Raw genomic sequence first — 19429 nt, 5'->3', positions numbered from 1 at the left:
CAATATCCCATGTTCCCTCATTCCCATTCCCTATGTTCCCTCATTCCCATACCGTATGTTCCCTCATTCCAATACACCATTTTCCCTCATTCCCATACCCTATGTTCCCGCATTCCAATATCTCATGTTTCCTCATTTCCATTCCCCATGTTCCCTCATTCCCAAACCCCTTGTTCCCTCATTCCCATGCCCCATGTTCCCTCATTCCAATATCTGATGTTTCCTCATTCCCATACCCCATGTTCCCTCATTTCCATGCCCCATGTTCTCTCTTTCCCCTACCCCATGTTCGCTCATTTCCATTTCCCATGTTCCATTAATGGTATGAGGAAATCTTCTGCAAAGTTTTCTGCCAACGTTCAATCTTTATTGAGGAGTTTTAAACTCCATCACGCAGTAATATATTAAGCGTATTTACTAGTAATAATTCAGAGAACCAGTTATCATTAGCTTTTAAAATTGTTCTTAGCTTCACATACTAAAATTTGTGTGTTTTTTCACTACTTTATAAAATATTTGTCTAAATTCAGACTCAACATTTATACTGATCATCTTAACATCTTGAGTCACTTCTTAAAATACCAACATTTTCACCTAAATATCTATTCTTCATCATTTTCCATCAAAATTTGTGGGTGTAAATTACCCGGGTTTATAACACAATTTAAACTGTTGCACCTGACAAGATATAAAACTAGAAGCGATGTACACTTAACTTGTTTAACTTCAGTATCAGGAGGAAGGTTAACAACTACATTGTTAGGAGGCTGGTTAAAAACTACAGTATCAGAAAGGTTAAAAACTACAGTAACAGGAAGGTTAAAAACTACGGTATCTGGAGCCAGGTTAAAAACTACATTATCAGGAGGCAGGTTAAAAACTACAGTGTCAGGAAGGTTAAAAAGTACAGTATCAGGAGGCAGGTTAAAAACTACAGTATCAGCAGGCTGGTTAAAAACTACAGTATCAGGAAGGATAAAAACTACAGTATCAGCAGGCTGGTTAAAAACTACAGGATCAGTAGGCATGTTAAAAACTACAGTAACAGGAGGCAGGTTAAAAGTACACTGTCAGGAGGCAGGTTAAAAACAACAGTATCACGAAGGTTAAAAACTACAGTATCAGGAGACAGGTTAATAACTGCAGTATTAAGAGGGAGGTTAAAAACTACAGTATCAGGAAGCAGGTTAACAACTACAGTATCAGGATGCAGGTTAAAAACTACAGTATCGATAGGCAGGTTAAAAACTACAGTATCAGGAGGCAGGTTAAAAACTGCAGTATCAGGAGGCAGATTAAAATCTACAGCACCAGAAGGCAGGTTAAAAACTACAGTATCAGGAGGCAGGTTAAAAGCTACAGTATCAGGGAGGTTAAAAACTGCATTATAAGGAAGGTTAACAACTACCGTATAAGGAGGCAGTTTAAAAACTACAGTGTCAGGAGGCAGGTTAAAGACTACAGAATCAGGAAGCAGGTTAAAAACTACTGTGTCAGGAGGCAGGTCAAAAACTACTGTGTCAGGAGGCAGTTTAAAAACTACAGTATCAGGAAGCAGGTTAAAAACTACAGTGTCAGAAGGCAGGTGAAAAACTACTGTGTCAGGAGGCAGGTCAATAACTACAGTATCAGGAAGCAGGTTAAAAACTACTGTGTCAGGAGGCAGGTTAAAAACTAATCTTGGGAGTGGACTATAGTATTTTTAATCTTAATTCCTATTATTTTCTTTTTAGTTCTTATGAAGCGATATCTGTTTTGTGGCTTCTGTGCCGTATACTGTTTCGTAAATTGTTCATAACACATGGAACACATCTATTACACTTCTGACAGTAGACATGTATTACACTTCTGACAGTAGACATGTATTACACTTCTGACAGTAGACATGTTTTACACTTCTGACAGTAGACATGTTTTACACTTCTGACAGTAGACATGTTTTACACTTCTTATACAAGACATGTCTACTGTCAGAAGTGTAAAACATGTCTACTGTCAGAAGTGTAAAACATGTCTACTGTCAGAAGTGTAAAACATGTCTACTGTCAGAAGTGTAAAACATGTCTACTGTCAGAAGTGTAAAACATGTCTACTGTCAGAAGTGTAATACATGTCTACTGTCAGAAGTGTAATACATGTATTACACTTCTGACAGTAGACATGTTTTACGCTTCTGACAGTAGACATGTTTTACGCTTCTGACAGTAGACATGTTTTACACTTCTGACAGTAGACATGTTTTACACTTCTGACAGTAGACATGTTTTACACTTCTGACAGTAGACATGTTTTACACTTCTGACAGTAGACATGTTTTACGCTTCTGACAGTAGACATGTTTTACGCTTCTGACAGTAGACATGTTTTACACTTCTGACAGTAGACATGTATTACACTTCTGACAGTAGACATGTATTACACTTCTGACAGTAGACATGTATTACACTTCTGACAGTAGACATGTATTACACTTCTGACAGTAGACATGTTTTACACTTCTTATACAAGACATGTATTACACTTCTGGCAGTAGACATGTATTACACTTCTGACAGTAGACATGTATTACACTTCTGACAGTAGACATGTATTACACTTCTGACAGTAGACATGTATTACACTTCTGACAGTAGACATGTTTTACACTTCTTATACAAGACATGTATTACACTTCTGGCAGTAGACATGTTTTACACTTCTAATAATAGACATGTTTTACACTTCTTATACAAGATATGTATTACACTTCTGACAGTAGACATGTATTACACTTCTGACAGTAGACATGTATTACACTTCTGACAGTAGACATGTATTACACTTCTGACAGTAGACATGTATTACACTTCTGACAGTAAACATGTATTACACTTCTGACAGTAGACATGTATTACACTTCTGACAGTAGACATGTATTACACTTCTGACAGTAGACATGTATTACACTTCTGACAGTAGACATGTTTTACACTTCTTATACAAGACATGTATAACACTCCTGACAGTAGACATGTTTTACACTTCTGACAGTAGACATGTTTTACACTTCTTAAACAAGACATGTATTACACTTCTGACAGTAGACATGTATTACACTTCTGACAGTAGACATGTATTACACTTCTGACAGTAGACATGTTTTACACTTCTTATACAAGACATGTATAACACTCCTGACAGTAGACATTTTTTACACTTCTGACAGTAGACAGGTATTACACTTCTGACAGTAGACAGGTATTACACTTCTGACAGTAGACAGGTATTACACTTCTGACAGTAGACATGTATTAAACTTCTGACAGTAGACATGTATTACATTTCTGACAGTAGACATGTATTACACTTCTTATACAAGACATGTATTACACTTCTGACAGTAGACATGTATTACACTTCTGACAGTAGACATGTATTACACTTCTGACAGTAGACATGTATTACACTTCTGACAGTAGACATGTATTACACTTCTGACAGTAGACATGTATTACACTTCTGACAGTAGACATGTATTACACTTCTTATACAAGACATGTATTACACTTCTCACAGAAGACATGTTTTACACTTCTGACAGTAGACATGTTTTACACGCCTGACAGTAGACATGTTTTACACGCCTGACAGTAGACATGTTTTACACGCCTGACAGTAGACATGTTTTACACGCCTGACAGTAAACATGTTTTACACTTCAATACCCCATGTTCCCTCATTCCCATATCCCATGTTCCCTCATTCGTTTACCCAATGTTCCCTCATTAAAATACCCCATGTTCCCTCATTCCAATATCTCATTTTTCCTCATTTCCATTCACCATGTTCTCTCATTTCCATACCAGATGTTCCGTCATTCCCATACCCCATGTTCCCTCATTCCCATACCCAATGTTCCTTCATTCCCATACCCCAAGTTCCCTCATTCCAATATCTCATGTTTCCTCATTTCCATTCACCATGTTCCCTCATTTCCATACAAGATGTTCCATCATTCCCATACCCCATGTTCCCTCATTCCCATACCCAATGTTCCTTCATTTCCATACCCCATGTTCCTTCATTCCCAAACCCCATGTTCCGTCATTCCCATACCCCATGTTCCCTCATTCCAATATATCATGTTTTCTCATTTCCTACCCCATGTTCCCTCATACCCTTACCCCATGTTTCCTCATTCCCATACCCCATGTTCCCTCATTCCCCTACCTTGTGTTCCCTCATTGCCATACCCCATGTTCCCTCATTCCCATACCCCATGTTCCCTCATTCCCATAACCTATGTTCCCTCATTCCCATACCTCATGTTCCCTCATTCCCATACCACATGTTCTCTCATATCCTTACCCCATGTTCCCTCATTCCCATACCCCATGTTCCCTCATTCACATACCCCATGTTCCCTCATTTCTATACCCCATGTTCCCTCATTCCCATACCCAATGTTCCATCATTTCGATACCCCATGTTCCCTTATTCCCATGCCCTATGTTCCCACATTCCCATACCCCATGTTCCCTCATTTCCATGCCCAATGTTCCCTCATTCCAATATCTCATGTTTCCCCATTTCCATACCCCATATTCCCTCATTCCCAAACCCCATGTTCCCTCATTCCCATACCCCATGTTCCCTCATTCCAAGCTCCCATGTTTCCCCATTTCCATACCCTCTGTTCCCACTCTCCCATGCCCAATGTTCCCTCATACCCTTACCCATGTTCCCTTTTTCCCATACCCCATGTTCCCTCATACCCTTTCCCCATTTTCCCTCATTCCCATACCCCATTTTCCCTCATTCCCATACCCCATGTTCCCTCATTCCTATACCCCATTTTCCCTCATTCCCATACCCCATGTTCCCTCATTCCTATACCCCATGTTTCCTCATTTCCATACCCTATGTTCCCTCATTCCCAAACCCCATGTTCCCTCATTCTCATACCCCATGTTCCCTCATTCCAAGATCCCATGTTTCCTCATTTCCATACCCTATGTTCCCTCACTCCCATGCCCAATGTTCCCTCATTCACATACCCCATGTTCCCTCATTCCCATACCCCATGTTCTCTCATTCCCATACCCCATGTTCCCTCATTCCCATACGCCATGTTCCCTCATTCCCATAACCCATGTTCCCTCATTCCCATTCGCCATGTTCCCTCATACCCTTACCCCAGATTCCCTCATTCCAGTACCCCATGTTTCCTCATTCCCACACCCCAGGTTAACTCATTCCCATACCCCATGTTCCCTCATTCCCATACCCTATGTTCCCTCATTCCCATACCCTATGTTCCCTCATTCCTATACCCCATATTCCCTCATTCCCATGCCCAGTATTCTCTCATTCCCATACCCCATGTTCCCTAATTCCAATATCTCATGTTGCCTCATTTCCATACCCCATGTTTCCTCATTTCCATACCCCATGATCTCTCATTCCCATATCCCTTGTTCCCTCATTCCAATATCTCATGTTTCCTCATTTCCATACCCCATGTTCCCTCATTCCCAAACCCCATGTTCCCTCATTCCCATACCCCATATTCCCTCATTTCAATATCTCATGTTTCCTCATTTCCACACCACAAGCTCCCTCATTCCCGTAAACCATGTTCCCTAATTCCCATACCCCATGTTCCCTCATTCCCATACCCAATGTTTCCTCATTTCCGTACACCATATTCCCTCATTCCCATACTCCATGTTCCCTCATTCCAATATCTCATGTTTCCTCATTTCCATACCCCATGTTCCCTCATTCTCAAACCCCATGTTCCCTCATTCCCATACTCCATGTTCCCTCATTCCAATATCTCATTTTTCCTCAATTCCATACCCCATGTTCCCTCACTCCAATCCCCAATATTCCCTCATACCCTTACCCCATATTCCCTATTTCCCATAACCCATGTTCCCTCATTCCCATACGCCATGTTCCCTCATACCCTTACCCCATGTTCCCTCATTCCCAAACCCCATGTTCCCTCATTCCCATTCCCTTTGTTCCTTCATTCCCATACCCCATGTTCCCTCATTCCAGTTCCCCATGTTCCCTCATTCCCATACCCTATGTTCCCTCATTCTCATACCCCATGTTCCCTCATTCTCATACCATATGTTCCCTCATTCCAATACCCCATGTTCCCTCATTCCAATATCTCATGTTTCCTAATTTCCATACCCCATGTTCCCTCATTCCCATACTCCATGTTCCCTCATTCGAATATCTCATGTTTCCTAATTTCCATACTCCATGTTCTCTCATTCCCATACCCCTTGTTCCCTCATTCCCATACCCAATGTTCCCTCATTCCAATATATCATGTTCCCTCGTTCCCATACCCCATGTTCCCTCATTCCCATACCCCATGTTCCCTCATTCCCATACCCCATGTTCCCTCATTCCCATACCCCATGTTCCCTCATTCCCATACCCCATTTCCCTCATTCCCATACCCAATGTTCCCTCATTCCATACCTCATGTTCCCTCATTCCCATACCCAATGTTCCCTAATTCTCATACCCCATGTTCCCTCATTCCCATATCCCATGTTCCCTCATTCCCATATCCCATGTTCCCTCATTCCCATACCCCATGTTCCCTCATTCCCATACTCTGTTCCCTCTTTCCCATACCCTATGTTCCCTCATTCCTATACCCCATATTCCCTCATTCCCATGCCCAATATTCTCTCATTCCCATACCCCATGTTCCCTAATTCCAATATCTCATGTTTCCTCATTCCCATACCCCATGTTCCCTCATTCCCATACCCAATGTTCTCTCATTCAGATACCAAATGTTCCCTCATTCCAATATCTCATGTTTCCTCTTTTCCATACCCCATGTTCCCCCATTCCCATACCCCATTTTCCCTCATTCCCATACCCCATGTTCCCTCATTCCCATACCCCATGTTCCCTAATTTCCATACCCCATGTTCCCTCATTCCCATACCCCATGTTCTCTCATTCCCATACCCCATGTTCCCTCATTCCCATACCCCATGTTCCCTCATTCCCATACCCAATGTTCCCTCATTCAGATACCCCATGTTCCCTCATTCCAATATCTCATGTTTCCTCTTTTCCATACCCCATGTTCCCTCATTTCCTTACCCATGTTCCCTCATTCCCATACCCCATGTTCTCTCATTCCAATATCTCATGTTTCCTCATTCCTATACCCTATGTTCCCTCATTCCCATACCCCATGTTCCCTCATTCCAATATCTCATGTTTCCTCATTCCTATACCCCATGTTCCCTCATTCCCATAACCCATGTTCCACTAAAGGTATGAGGAAATCTTCTCCAAAGTTTTCTGCCAACGTTCAATCTTTATTGAGGAGTTTTAAACTCCATCACGCAGTAATATATTAAGCGTATTTACTAGTAATAATTCAGAGAACCAGTTATCATTAGCTTTTAAAATTGTTCTTAGCTTCACATACAAAACTTTTATGCGTTTTTTCACTACTTTTTAAAATATTTGTCTAAATTCAGACTCAACATTTATAGTGATCATCTTAACATCTTGAGTCACTTCTTAAAATACCAACATTTTCAGTTAAATATCTATTCTTCAACATTTTCCCTCAAAATTTGTGGGTGTAAATTACCCGGGTTTATAACACAATTTAAACTGTTGCACCTGACAAGATATAAAACTAGAAGCGATGTACACTTAACTTGTTTAACTTCAGTATCAGGAGGAAGGTTAACAACTACAGTGTTAGGAGGCAGGTTAAAAACTACAGTAACAGGAAGGTTAAAAACTACGGCATCAGCAGCCAGGTTAAAAACTACAGTATCAGGATTCAGGTTAAAAACTGCAGTATCAGGAGGCAGATTAAAAACTACAGCATCAGGAGGCAGGTTAAAAACTACAGTGTGAGGAGGCAGGTTAAAAATACAGTATCAGGAAGGTTAAAAAGTAGAATATCAGGAGGCATGTTAAAAACTACAGTATCAGGAAGCAGGTTAAAAACTACAGTGTCAGGAGGCAGGTTAAAAACTACAGTATCACGAAGGCTAAAAATTACAGTGTCAGGAGGCAGGTTAATAACTGCAGTATTATGAGGCAGGTTAAAAACTACAGTATCATTAAGCAGGTTAAAAACTACAGTATCAGGAGGCAGATTGAAAACTACAGTATCAGGTGGCAATTTAAAAACTACAGTATCAGGACGCAGGTTAAAAACTACAGTATCAGGAGGCAGATTGAAAACTACAGTATCAGGAGGCAGGTTAAAAACTACAGTATCAGGAAGCAGGTTAAAAACTACAGTATCAGGAAGCAGGTTAGAAACTACAGTATCAGGAGGCAGGTTAAAAACTACTGTGTCAGGAGGCAGGTTAAAAACTACTGTGTCAGGAGGCAGGTTAAAAACCAATCTTGGGAGTGGACTATAGTATTTTTAATCTTAATTCCTATTATTTTCTTTTTAGTTCTTATGAAGCGATATCTGTTTTGTGGCTTCTGTGCCGTATACTGTTCCGTAAATTGTTCATTACACATGGAACACATCTACTACACTTCTGACAGTAGACATGTTTTACACTTCTGACAGTAGACATGTTTTACACTTCTGACAGTAGACATTTTACACACTTCTTATACAAGACATGTATTACACTTCTGACAGTAGACATGTTTTACACTTCTTATTCGAGACATGTATTACACTTCTCACTGTAGACATGTTTTACACTTCTGACAGTAGACATGTTTTACACTTCTGACAGTTGACATGTTTTACTCTTCTATACCCCATGTTCACTCATTCGTATACCCAATGTTCCCTCATTCCCATACCCCATGTTCTTTCATTCCAATGTCTCATGTTTCCTCATTTCCATTCCCCATGTTCCCTCATTTCCATACCCGATGTTCCATCATTCCCATACCCCATGTTCCCTCATTCCCATACCCAATGTTCCTTCATTCCCATACCCCATGTTCCCTCATTCCAATATCTTATGTTTCCTCTTTTCCATACCCCATGTTCCTTCATTCCCAAACTCCATGTTCCCTCATTCCCATGCCCCATGTTCCCTTATTCCAATATCTCATGTTTTCTCATTTCCATACCCTATGTCCCCTCATTCCCATACCCAATGTTCCCTCATTCCCATACCCAATGTTCCCTCATTCCCATACCCTATGTTCCCTCATTCCAATATCTCATGTTTTCTCATTTCCATACCCCATGTTCCCTCATTTCCATGCCCCATGTTCCCTCATTCCCGTACCCTATGTTCCCTAATTTCCATACCCCATGTTCCACTAATGGTATGAGGAAATCTTGTCCAAAGTTTTCTGCCAACGTTCAATCTTTATTGAGGAGTTTTAAACTCCATCACGCAGTAATATGTTAAGCGTATTTACTAGTAATAATTCAGAGAACCAGTTATCATTAGCTTTTAAAATTGTTCTTAGCTTAAAATACTAAACTTTTATGCGTTTTTTCACTACTTTATAAAATATTTGTCTAAATTCAGACTCAACATTTATAGTGATCATCTTAACAACATCTTGAGTCACTTCTTAAAATACCAACATTTTCGCCTAAATATCTATTCTTCAACATTTTCCATCAAAATTTGTGGGTGTAAATTACCCGGGTTTATAACACAATTTAAACTGTTGCACCTGACAAGATATAAAACTAGAAGCGATGTACACCTAACTTGTTTTTCAGTATCAGGAGGAAGGTTAACAACTACAGTGTTAGGAGGCAGGTTAAAAACTACAGTATCAGAAAGGTTAAAAACTACAGTATCAGAAAGGATAAAAACTACAGTAACATGAAGGTTAAAAACTATGGTATCAGGAAGGTTAAAAAGTACAGTATCAGGTGGCAGGTTAAAAACTGCAGTATCAGGAAGGTTAAAAACTACAGTATCAGGAGGCAGGATAAAAACTACAGTATCAGGAGGCAGGTTAGAAACTACAGTATCAAGAGGCAGGTTAAAACTACAGTATCAGGAAGGTTAAAAAGTACAGTATCAGGAGGCATGTTAAAAGTATACTGTCAGGAGGCAGGTTAAAAACTACAGTATCACGAAGGTTAAAAACTACAGTATCAGGAGACAGGTTAATAACTGTAGTATTATGAGGCAGGTTAAAAACTACAGTATCAGGAGGCAGGTTAAAAACTACAGTATCGTGAGGCAGGTTAAAAACTACAGTGTCAGGAGGCAGGTTAAAAACTGCAGTATCATGAGGCAGGTTAAAAGCTACAGTATCAGGAAAATTAAAAATTACAGTATCAGGAGGCAGGTTAAAAACTATTATCAGGAGGCAGGTAAAAAACTGCAGTATGACGAGGCAGGTTAAAAACTGCAGTATCAGGAGGCAGATTAAAAACTACAGTATCAGGAGGCAGGTTAAAAACTACAGTATAAGGAAGCAGGTTAAAAACCGCAGTATCAGGAGGCAGATTAAAATCTACAGCTTCAGAAGGCAGGTTGAAAACTACAGCATCAGGGAGGTTAAAAACTATATTATAAGGAAGGTTAACAACTACCGTATAAGGAGGCAGTTTAAAAACTACAGTGTCAGGAGGCAGGTTAAAGACTACAGTATCAGGAGGCAGGTTAAAGACTACAGTATCAGGAGGCAGGTTAAAAACTACGGTATCAGGAAGCAGGTTAAAAACTACAGTATCAGGAAGCAGGTTAAAAACTACAGTATCAGGAAGCAGGTTAAAAACTAGTATCAGGAGGCAGGTTAGAAACTACAGTATCAGGAAGCAGGTTAAAAACTACTGTGTCAGGAAGCAGGTTAAAAACTACTGTGTCAGGAGGCAGGTTAAAAACTACAGTATCAGGAAGCAGGTTAAAAACTACTGTGTCAGGAGGCAGGTTAAAAACTACTGTGTCAGGAGGCAGGTTAAAAACTACAATATCAGGAAGCAGGTTAAAAGCTACAGTATCATTAAGCAGGTTTAAAACTACTGTGTCAGGAGGCAGGTCAATAACTACAGTATCAGGAAGCAGGTTAAAAACTAGTGTCAGGAGGCAGGTCAATAACTACAGTATCAGGAAGCAGGTTAAAAACTACTGTGTCAGGAGGCAGGTTAAAAACCAATCTTGGGAGTGGACTATAGTATTTTTAATCTTAATTCCTATTATTTTCTTTTTAGTTCTTATGAAGCGATATCTGTTTTGTGGCTTCTGTGCCGTATACTGTTTCGTAAATTGTTCATAACACATAGAGCACATCTATTACACTTCTGACAGTAGACATGTATTACACTTCTGACAGTAGACATGTTTTACACTTCTGACAGTAGACATGTTTTACACTTCTGACAGTAGACATGTTTTACACTTCTGACAGACATGTTTTACACTTCTGACAGTAGACATGTTTTACACTTCTAATAATAGACATGTTTTACACTTCTTATTCAAGACATGTATTACACTTCTGACAGTAGACATGTTTTACACTTCTGACAGTAGACATGTTTTACACTTCTGACAGTAGACATGTTTTACACTTCTGACAGTAGACATGTTTTACACTACTGACAGTAGACATGTTTTACACTTCTGACAGTAGACATGTTTTACACTTCTGGCAGTAGACATGTATTACACTTCTGACAGTAGACATGTTTTACACTTCTTGTACAAGACATGTATTACACTTCTGACAGTAGACATGTTTTTCACTTCTGACAGTAGACATGTTTTACACTTCTGACAGTAGACATGTTTTACACTTCTCATTCAAGACATGTATTACATTTCTGACAGTAGACATGTTTTTCACTGCTGACAGTAGACATGTTTTACACTTCTGACAGTAGACATGTTTTACACTTCTTATACAAGACATGTATTACACTTCTGACAGTAGACATGTATTACACTTCTGACAGTAGACATGTTTTACACTTCTCATTCAAGACATGTATTACATTTCTGACAGTAGACATGTTTTTCACTTCTGACAGTAGACATGTTTTTCACTTCTGACAGTAGACATGTTTTACACTTCTGACAGTAGACATGTTTTACACTTCTGACAGTAGACATGTTTTACACTTCTTATACAAGACATGTATTACGCTTCTGACAGTAGACATGTATTACACTTCTGGCAGTAGACATGTATTACACTTCTGACAGTAGACATGTATTACACTTCTGACAGTAGACATGTATTACACTTCTTATACAAGACATGTTTTACACTTCTCATAGGAGACATGTTTTAAAACATGTCTTTTATCAGAAGTGTAAAACATGTCTCCTATGAGGAGACATGTTTTACACTTCTGATAAGACATGTTTTACACTTCTGATAAGACATGTTTTACACTTCTGATAAAAGACATGTTTTACACTTCTGATAAAAGACATGTTTTACACTTCTGATAAAAGACATGTTTTACACTTCTGATAAAAGACATGTTTTACACTTCTCTAACAATTACCTCTCACTGACATATTTAAAAGTGAAAGGAACAAGAGCCACCAGGAAAGATGTCAGGAATAAATAAAGAAAATAAGTAGAGGAAATAAGTATATAATACTGATAATATTTATCTCACAAAAGAAATCTAAATATGTATGAAAGTTGGGCAAATTTATATACAGAAATACCACTGGAAAGTACTGGGTAGGTAGTACTGGTATTACAGTACAACTTGACCAAGTAGCACTGGAAAGTACTGGCTAGGCAGTACTGGTATTACAGTACAACTTGACCAAGTAACACTGGAAAGTACTGGCTAGGCAGTACTGGTATTACAGTACAACTTGACCAAGTAACACTGGAAAGTACTGGCTAGGCAGTACTGGTATTACAGTACAACTTGACCATGTAACACTGGAAAGTACTGGGTAGGTAGTACTGGTATTACAGTACAACTTGACCAAGTAACACTGGAAAGTACTGGCTAGGCAGTACTGGTATTACAGTACAACTTGACCAAGTAACACTGGAAAGTACTGGCTAGGCAGTACTGGTATTACAGTACAACTTGACCATGTAACACTGGAAAGTACTGGGTAGGTAGTACTGGTATTACAGTACAACTTGACCAAGTAACACTGGAAAGTACTGGCTAGGCAGTACTGGTATTACAGTACAACTTGACCAAGTAACACTGGAAAGTACTGGCTAGGCAGTACTGGTATTACAGTACAACTTGACCATGTAACACTGGAAAGTACTGGGTAGGTAGTACTGGTATTACAGTACAACTTGACCAAGTAACACTGGAAAGTACTGGCTAGGCAGTACTGGTATTACAGTACAACTTGACCAAGTAACACTGGAAAGTACTGGCTAGGCAGTACTGGTATTACAGTACAACTTGACCAAGTAACACTGGAAAGTACTGGCTAGGCAGTACTGGTATTACAGTACAACTTGACCAAGTAACACTGGAAAGTACTGGCTAGGTAGTACTGGTATTACAGTACAACTTGACCAAGTAACACTGGAAAGTACTGGCTAGGCAGTACTGGTATTACAGTACAACTTGACCAAGTAACACTGGAAAGTACTGGCTAGGCAGTACTGGTATTACAGTACAACTTGACCAAGTAACACTGGAAAGTACTGGCTAGGCAGTACTGGTATTACAGTACAACTTGACCAAGTAACACTGGAAAGTACTGGCTAGGCAGTACTGGTATTACAGTACAATTTGACCAAGTAACACTGGAAAGTACTGGCTAGGCAGTACTGGTATTACAGTACAACTTGACCATGTAGCACTGGAAAGTACTGGCTAGGCAGTACTGGTATTACAGTACAACTTGACCATGTAACACTAGAAAGTACTGGCTAGGCAGTACTGGTATTACAGTACAACTTGACCAAGTAACACTGGAAAGTACTGGCTAGGCAGTACTGGTATTACAGTACAACTTGACCATGTAGCACTGGAAAGTACTGGCTAGGCAGTACTGGTATTACAGTACAACTTGACCATGTAACACTAGAAAGTACTGGCTAGGCAGTACTGGTATTACAGTACAACTTGACCATGTAACACTAGAAAGTACTGGCTAGGCAGTACTGGTATTACAGTACAACTTGACCAAGTAACACTGGAAAGTACTGGCTAGGCAGTACTGGTATTACAGTACAACTTGACCATGTAGCACTGGAAAGTACTGGCTAGGCAGTACTGGTATTACAGTACAACTTGACCATGTAACACTAGAAAGTACTGGCTAGGCAGTACTGGTATTACAGTACAACTTGACCATGTAACACTAGAAAGTACTGGCTAGGCAGTACTGGTATTACAGTACAACTTGACCATGTAACACTAGAAAGTACTGGCTAGGCAGTACTGGTATTACAGTACAACTTGACCAAGTAACACTGGAAAGTACTGGCTAGGCAGTACTGGTATTACAGTACAACTTGACCAAGTAGCACTGGAAAGTACTGGCTAGGCAGTACTGGTATTACAGTACAACTTGACGAAGTAACACTGGAAAGTACTGGCTAGGCAGTACTGGTATTACAGTACAACTTGACCAAGTAACACTGGAAAGTACTGGTTAGGCAGTACTTGTATTACAGTACAACTTGACCAAGTAACACTGGAAAGTACTGGGTAGGCAGTACTGGTATTACAGTACAACTTGACCAAGTAACACTGGAAAGTACTGGGTAGGCAGTACTGGTATTACAGTACAACTTGACCAAGTAACACTGGAAAGTACTGGGCATGCAGTACTGGTATTACAGTACAACTTGACCAAGTAACACTGGAAAGTACTGGGTAGGCAGTACTTGTATTACAGTACAACTTGACCAAGTAACACTGGAAAGTACTGGGTAGGCAGTACTTGTATTACAGTACAACTTGACCAAGTAACACTGGAAAGTACTGGGTAGGCAGTACAGGTATTACAGTACAACTTTGCCATGCTAGGCAGGTATTACTCTGTTAGGTAAAAGTACAGATGTTCAACTAATGCGACATTTTTTTTGTGGAAACGTTTCGCTCTTGTGAGCTGCAAGCTCTGGCTCAGGCACGTACCCAGCTCTAGAAGAGCTGGGCATGGTGTCGATCCATGCCATATCTAACCTCTGTATACCAGGTATACAAACTGCTAACAAATTTTTCCCCTCCTTATCCCAAAATGCAAAGACCATTTACCAGATTATCGAAATGAATCATTCCTATATTTTTATCATATGATTCATTATCATAATTGCCATTAACCGTCCTGTATGACCACTAGCTTTCATTCTTCACTTTTTAACATAGTTTCCCGTCTTCTTTATAAAAAACGCGGATGCTTTCCACTTTTAAACTCAACACGATCAGTTCTCCTAAGACTCTTAAGTACTGTTCCAGGTGGACTGGTGGCTATTTTGATGCGGAAGGAGTGCTTGTTGACAGCTGAAGAATACAAAGACAAACTGGAAGCTCATATGGACCATTTGGAGAAAACAAATGTTTGGCAAAAGGTAATTATTTTGAGATCACTATTACTGCTTGGAAATTTATCTTGTGATCATATTTAGTAATGATGATAATTATAAATAGCAGTAGAAGGGTTACAGACAGAACATCCCTGCGTGTCCCTGCGTGTCCCTGCGTGTCCCTGCGATCCCCGTTGGGGTAGGGAAATTTTACTTCTACATACAACGTCATCTTCCAGGATGTTTCACTTAAACAGTGTGAAGATCAAACCCAGAAGCGGAACAATGACTCAATCCAAACTAGCATTATGGTAGGTTATTTAACCAAATTCTCAGTGATCTAACCAACCTTGCACCATTTGTGACTAAGTCTTATACCACTGCTAGCTAAGGATAGGCTCAAGAATCTACTACTGCTTAGGTCCTAAGCCAGATTTCTTAACATATCAACTGTTTGCAAGTAATTTTCTATCTAGGAAAAGCCTCTTCTCCTACATAAGTTTCTTCCATTTTGTGCAAGGGAGGTGAAACCCTGTTGGTCTTTCTTCTGGAGTTTACCTGGAGAGAGTTCCGGGGGTCAACGCCCCCGCGGCCCGGTCTGTGACCAGGCCTCCTGGTGGATCAGAGCCTGATCAACCAGGCTGTTGCTGCTGGCTGCACGCAAACCAACGTACGAGCAACAGCCCGGCTGATCAGGAACTGACTTTAGGTGCTTGTCCAGTGCCAGCTTGAAGACTGCCAGGGGTCTGTTGGTAATCCCCCTTATGTGTGCTGGGAGGCAGTTGAACAGTCTCGGGCCCCTGACACTTATTGTATGGTCTCTTAACGTGCTAGTGACACCCCTGCTTTTCATTGGGGGGATGGTGCATCGTCTGCCAAGTCTTTTGCTTTCGTAGTGAGTGATTTTCGTGTGCAAGTTCGGTACTAGTTCCTCTAGGATTTTCCAGGTGTATATAATCATGTATGTCTCCCTCCTGCGTTCCAGGGAATACAGGTTTAGGAACCTCAAGCGCTCCCAGTAATTGAGGTGTTTTATCTCCGTTATGCGCGCCGTGAAAGTTCTCTGTACATTTTCTAGGTCAGCAATTTCACCTGCCTTGAAAGGTGCTGTTAGTGTGCAGCAATATTCCAGCCTAGATAGAACAAGTGACCTGAAGAGTGTCATCATGGGCTTTGCCTCTCTAGTTTTGAAGGTTCACATTATCCATCCTGTCATTTTTCTAGCAGATGCGATTGATACAATGTTATGGTCCTTGAAGGTGAGATCCTCCGACATAATCACTCCCAGGTCTTTGACGTTGGTGTTTCGCTCTATTTTGTGGCCAGAATTTGTTTTGTACTCTGATGAAAATTTAATTTCCTCATGTTTACCATATCTGAGTAATTGAAATTTCTCATCGTTGAACTTCATATTGTTTTCTGCAGCCCACTGAAAGATTTGGTTTTTGTCCGCCTGGAGCCTTGCAGTGTCTGCAATGGAAGACACTGTCATGCAGATTCGGGTGTCATCTGCAAAGGAAGACACGGTGCTGTGGCTGACATCCTTGTCTATGTCGGATATGAGGAAGAGGAACAAGATGGGAGCGAGTACTGTGCCTTGTGGAACAGAGCTTTTCACCGTAGCTGCCTCGGACTTTACTCTGTTGACTACTACTCTTTGTGTTCTGTTAGTGAGGAAATTATAGATCCATCGACCGACTTTTCCTGTTATTCCTTTAGCGCGCATTTTGTGCGCTATTACGCCATGGTCACACTTGTCGAAGGCTTTTGCAAAGTCTGTATATATTACATCTGCATTCTTTTTGTCTTCTAGTGCATTTAGGACCTTGTCGTAGTGATCCAATAGTTGAGACAGACAGGAGCGACCTGTTCTAAACCCATGTTGCCCTGGGTTGTGTAACTGATGGGTTTCTAGATGGGTGGTGATCTTGCTTCTTAGGACCCTTTCAAAAATTTTTATGATATGGGATGTTAGTACTATTGGTCTGTAGTTCTTTGCTGTTGCTTTACTGCCCCCTTTGTGGAGTGGGGCTATGTCTGTTGTTTTTAGTAACTGTGGGACGACCCCCGTGTCCATGCTCCCTCTCCATAGGATGGAAAAGGCTCGTGATAGGGGCTTCTTGCAGTTCTTGATGAACACAGAGTTCCATGAGTCTGGCCCTGGGGCAGAGTGCATGGGCATGTCATTTATCGCCTGTTCGAAGTCATTTGGCGTCAGGATAACATCAAATAGGCTTGTGTTAATCAAATTTTGTGGCTCTCTCATAAAAAATTCATTTTGATCTTCGACTCTCAGTCTGGTTAGCGGCTTGCTGAAAACTGAGTCATATTGGGACTTGAGTAGCTCACTCATTTCCTTGCTGTCATCTGTGTAGGACCCATCTTGTTTAAGTAGGGGCCCAATACTGGACGTTGTTCTCGATTTTGATTTGGCATAGGAGAAGAAATACTTTGGGTTTCTTTCGATTTCATTTATGGCTTTTAGTTCTTCCCGCGATTCCTGACTCCTAAAGGATTCTTTTAGCTTAAGTTTGATGCTTGCTATTTCTCTGACCAGTGTCTCTCTACGCATTTCAGATATATTGACCTCTTTTAGCCGCTGTTATTCTTTTCCGTCGCCTGTAAAGGGAGCGCCTGTCTCTTTCTATTTTACATCTACTCCTCCTTTTTCTTAGAGGAATAAACCTTGTGCATACATCGAGTGCCACCGAGTTAATCTGTTCTAGGCATAAGTTGGGGTCTGTGTTGCTTAGTACATCTTCCCAGCTTATATCGGTTAGGACTTGGTTTACTTGGTCCCACTTTGTTTTTGTTATTGAAGTTGAATTTGGTGAATGCTCCCTCGTGACTAGTCTCATTATGTCGGTCTGGGGCTCCACGCATACATGTCTGAACCTCAATTATGTTGTGATCTGAGTATATTGTTTTTGATATGGTGACATTTCTTATCAGATCATCATTGTTAGTGAAGATGAGGTCTAGTGTATTCTCCAGTCTAGTAGGCTCTATTATTTGCTGGTTTAAATTGAATTTTGTGCAGAGATTTAAAAGCTCGTGTGAGTGTGAGTTTTCATCAGAGCTGCCTCCTGGTGTTATTACTGCAACAATATTATTTGCTATATTCCTCCATTTTAGGTGCAGACTTGTGAGGGTAGAATTGTTAATTTTACATAATTCACATTAACTGGCGGTGATTGTCTCAAGGTCGAGCACCTGACAGGTTTCTAGACAACACTCTTTTTCTGCCATCACCTTGGGCTTGGGCTTAGTGTAACACTCCCATACATAAGTACTGCTCAGTGTGGAGTAATTAAAGCAACTCACACTCATGTACACCTTCCCAAAACATGACTACATTGGTCTGAACGGCTCTGGAGGTCCATGGTTTGATGTTCTTGCTGGAGACATCTCATGGGCATAATAGACCCAATATTTGATTTGGTCTTACTTGGGATAGTGGCTTTTCTGTTTCTTCTACATTCAGATAATAAAGAAAATATCTCAGCCTGTCAGTGATTTCCCGTGCCATAAAGCAGTAAGCCTGATAATTAAGCTGAAATTCATACAACGTGGGTGTAGCTAATTTCATCATAATGGCATAGCTTATGACCCAGTCATAGTTGTTCCAGTCATGCAAATCTTTGAGACTGCTTGTCAAATTTATAACCTCTGTACGGTTCATAAGCAATGTAACTATACACCAGCCATAAGCTAGAAATTCCTAGGTAAAGCTTTAATACCAACATACTATATGTTTGAAGCTGCAATTGTTAGATACATCCAGCTTCAAATGAGCTTCCTAGATATCCTTGGTTGTGAAGTAAAAATATACAGATTGCTTGGGGATAGTGTTAAACCTTAAATCAGAATCTAGACTGATTACTGCAGTGAGTTATTAACATTATTTAACTGTTCTGTTCCTGGGTAGAAACGATATTGTAGCTGGTCCTGTACCTATTAACATAATAGAAGGCAGGTTTTCACGACCAGGAGGAAGGTACGAAATCAC

General features: G+C 40.4%; 1 protein-coding gene across 5 annotated transcripts in view; it reads left to right on the top strand.

Moving 5' to 3' along the window:
- LOC138853890 (methyltransferase-like protein 27) overlaps positions 1-19429 on the top strand; it is a 107310-nt gene that overhangs the window by 75588 nt on the left and 12293 nt on the right. For 3 of the 5 annotated variants that reach the window (XM_070093464.1, XM_070093463.1, XM_070093462.1), the window contains exon 4: positions 15353-15465. In XM_070093464.1, coding sequence (XP_069949565.1) covers positions 15353-15465 — 113 coding nt within the window. Of the gene's footprint in view, positions 1-15352; positions 15466-15561; positions 15732-19429 lie in introns of all 5 variants that reach the window. The other 2 variants (XM_070093460.1, XM_070093461.1) reach the window with 1 other exon arrangement.

Source organism: Cherax quadricarinatus, chromosome 42, assembly GCF_038502225.1.
Source record: "Cherax quadricarinatus isolate ZL_2023a chromosome 42, ASM3850222v1, whole genome shotgun sequence".
In the NCBI taxonomy this organism is placed as follows: Eukaryota; Metazoa; Arthropoda; class Malacostraca; order Decapoda; family Parastacidae; genus Cherax; species Cherax quadricarinatus.
This window is presented reverse-complemented; position numbering and strand designations above follow the sequence as displayed.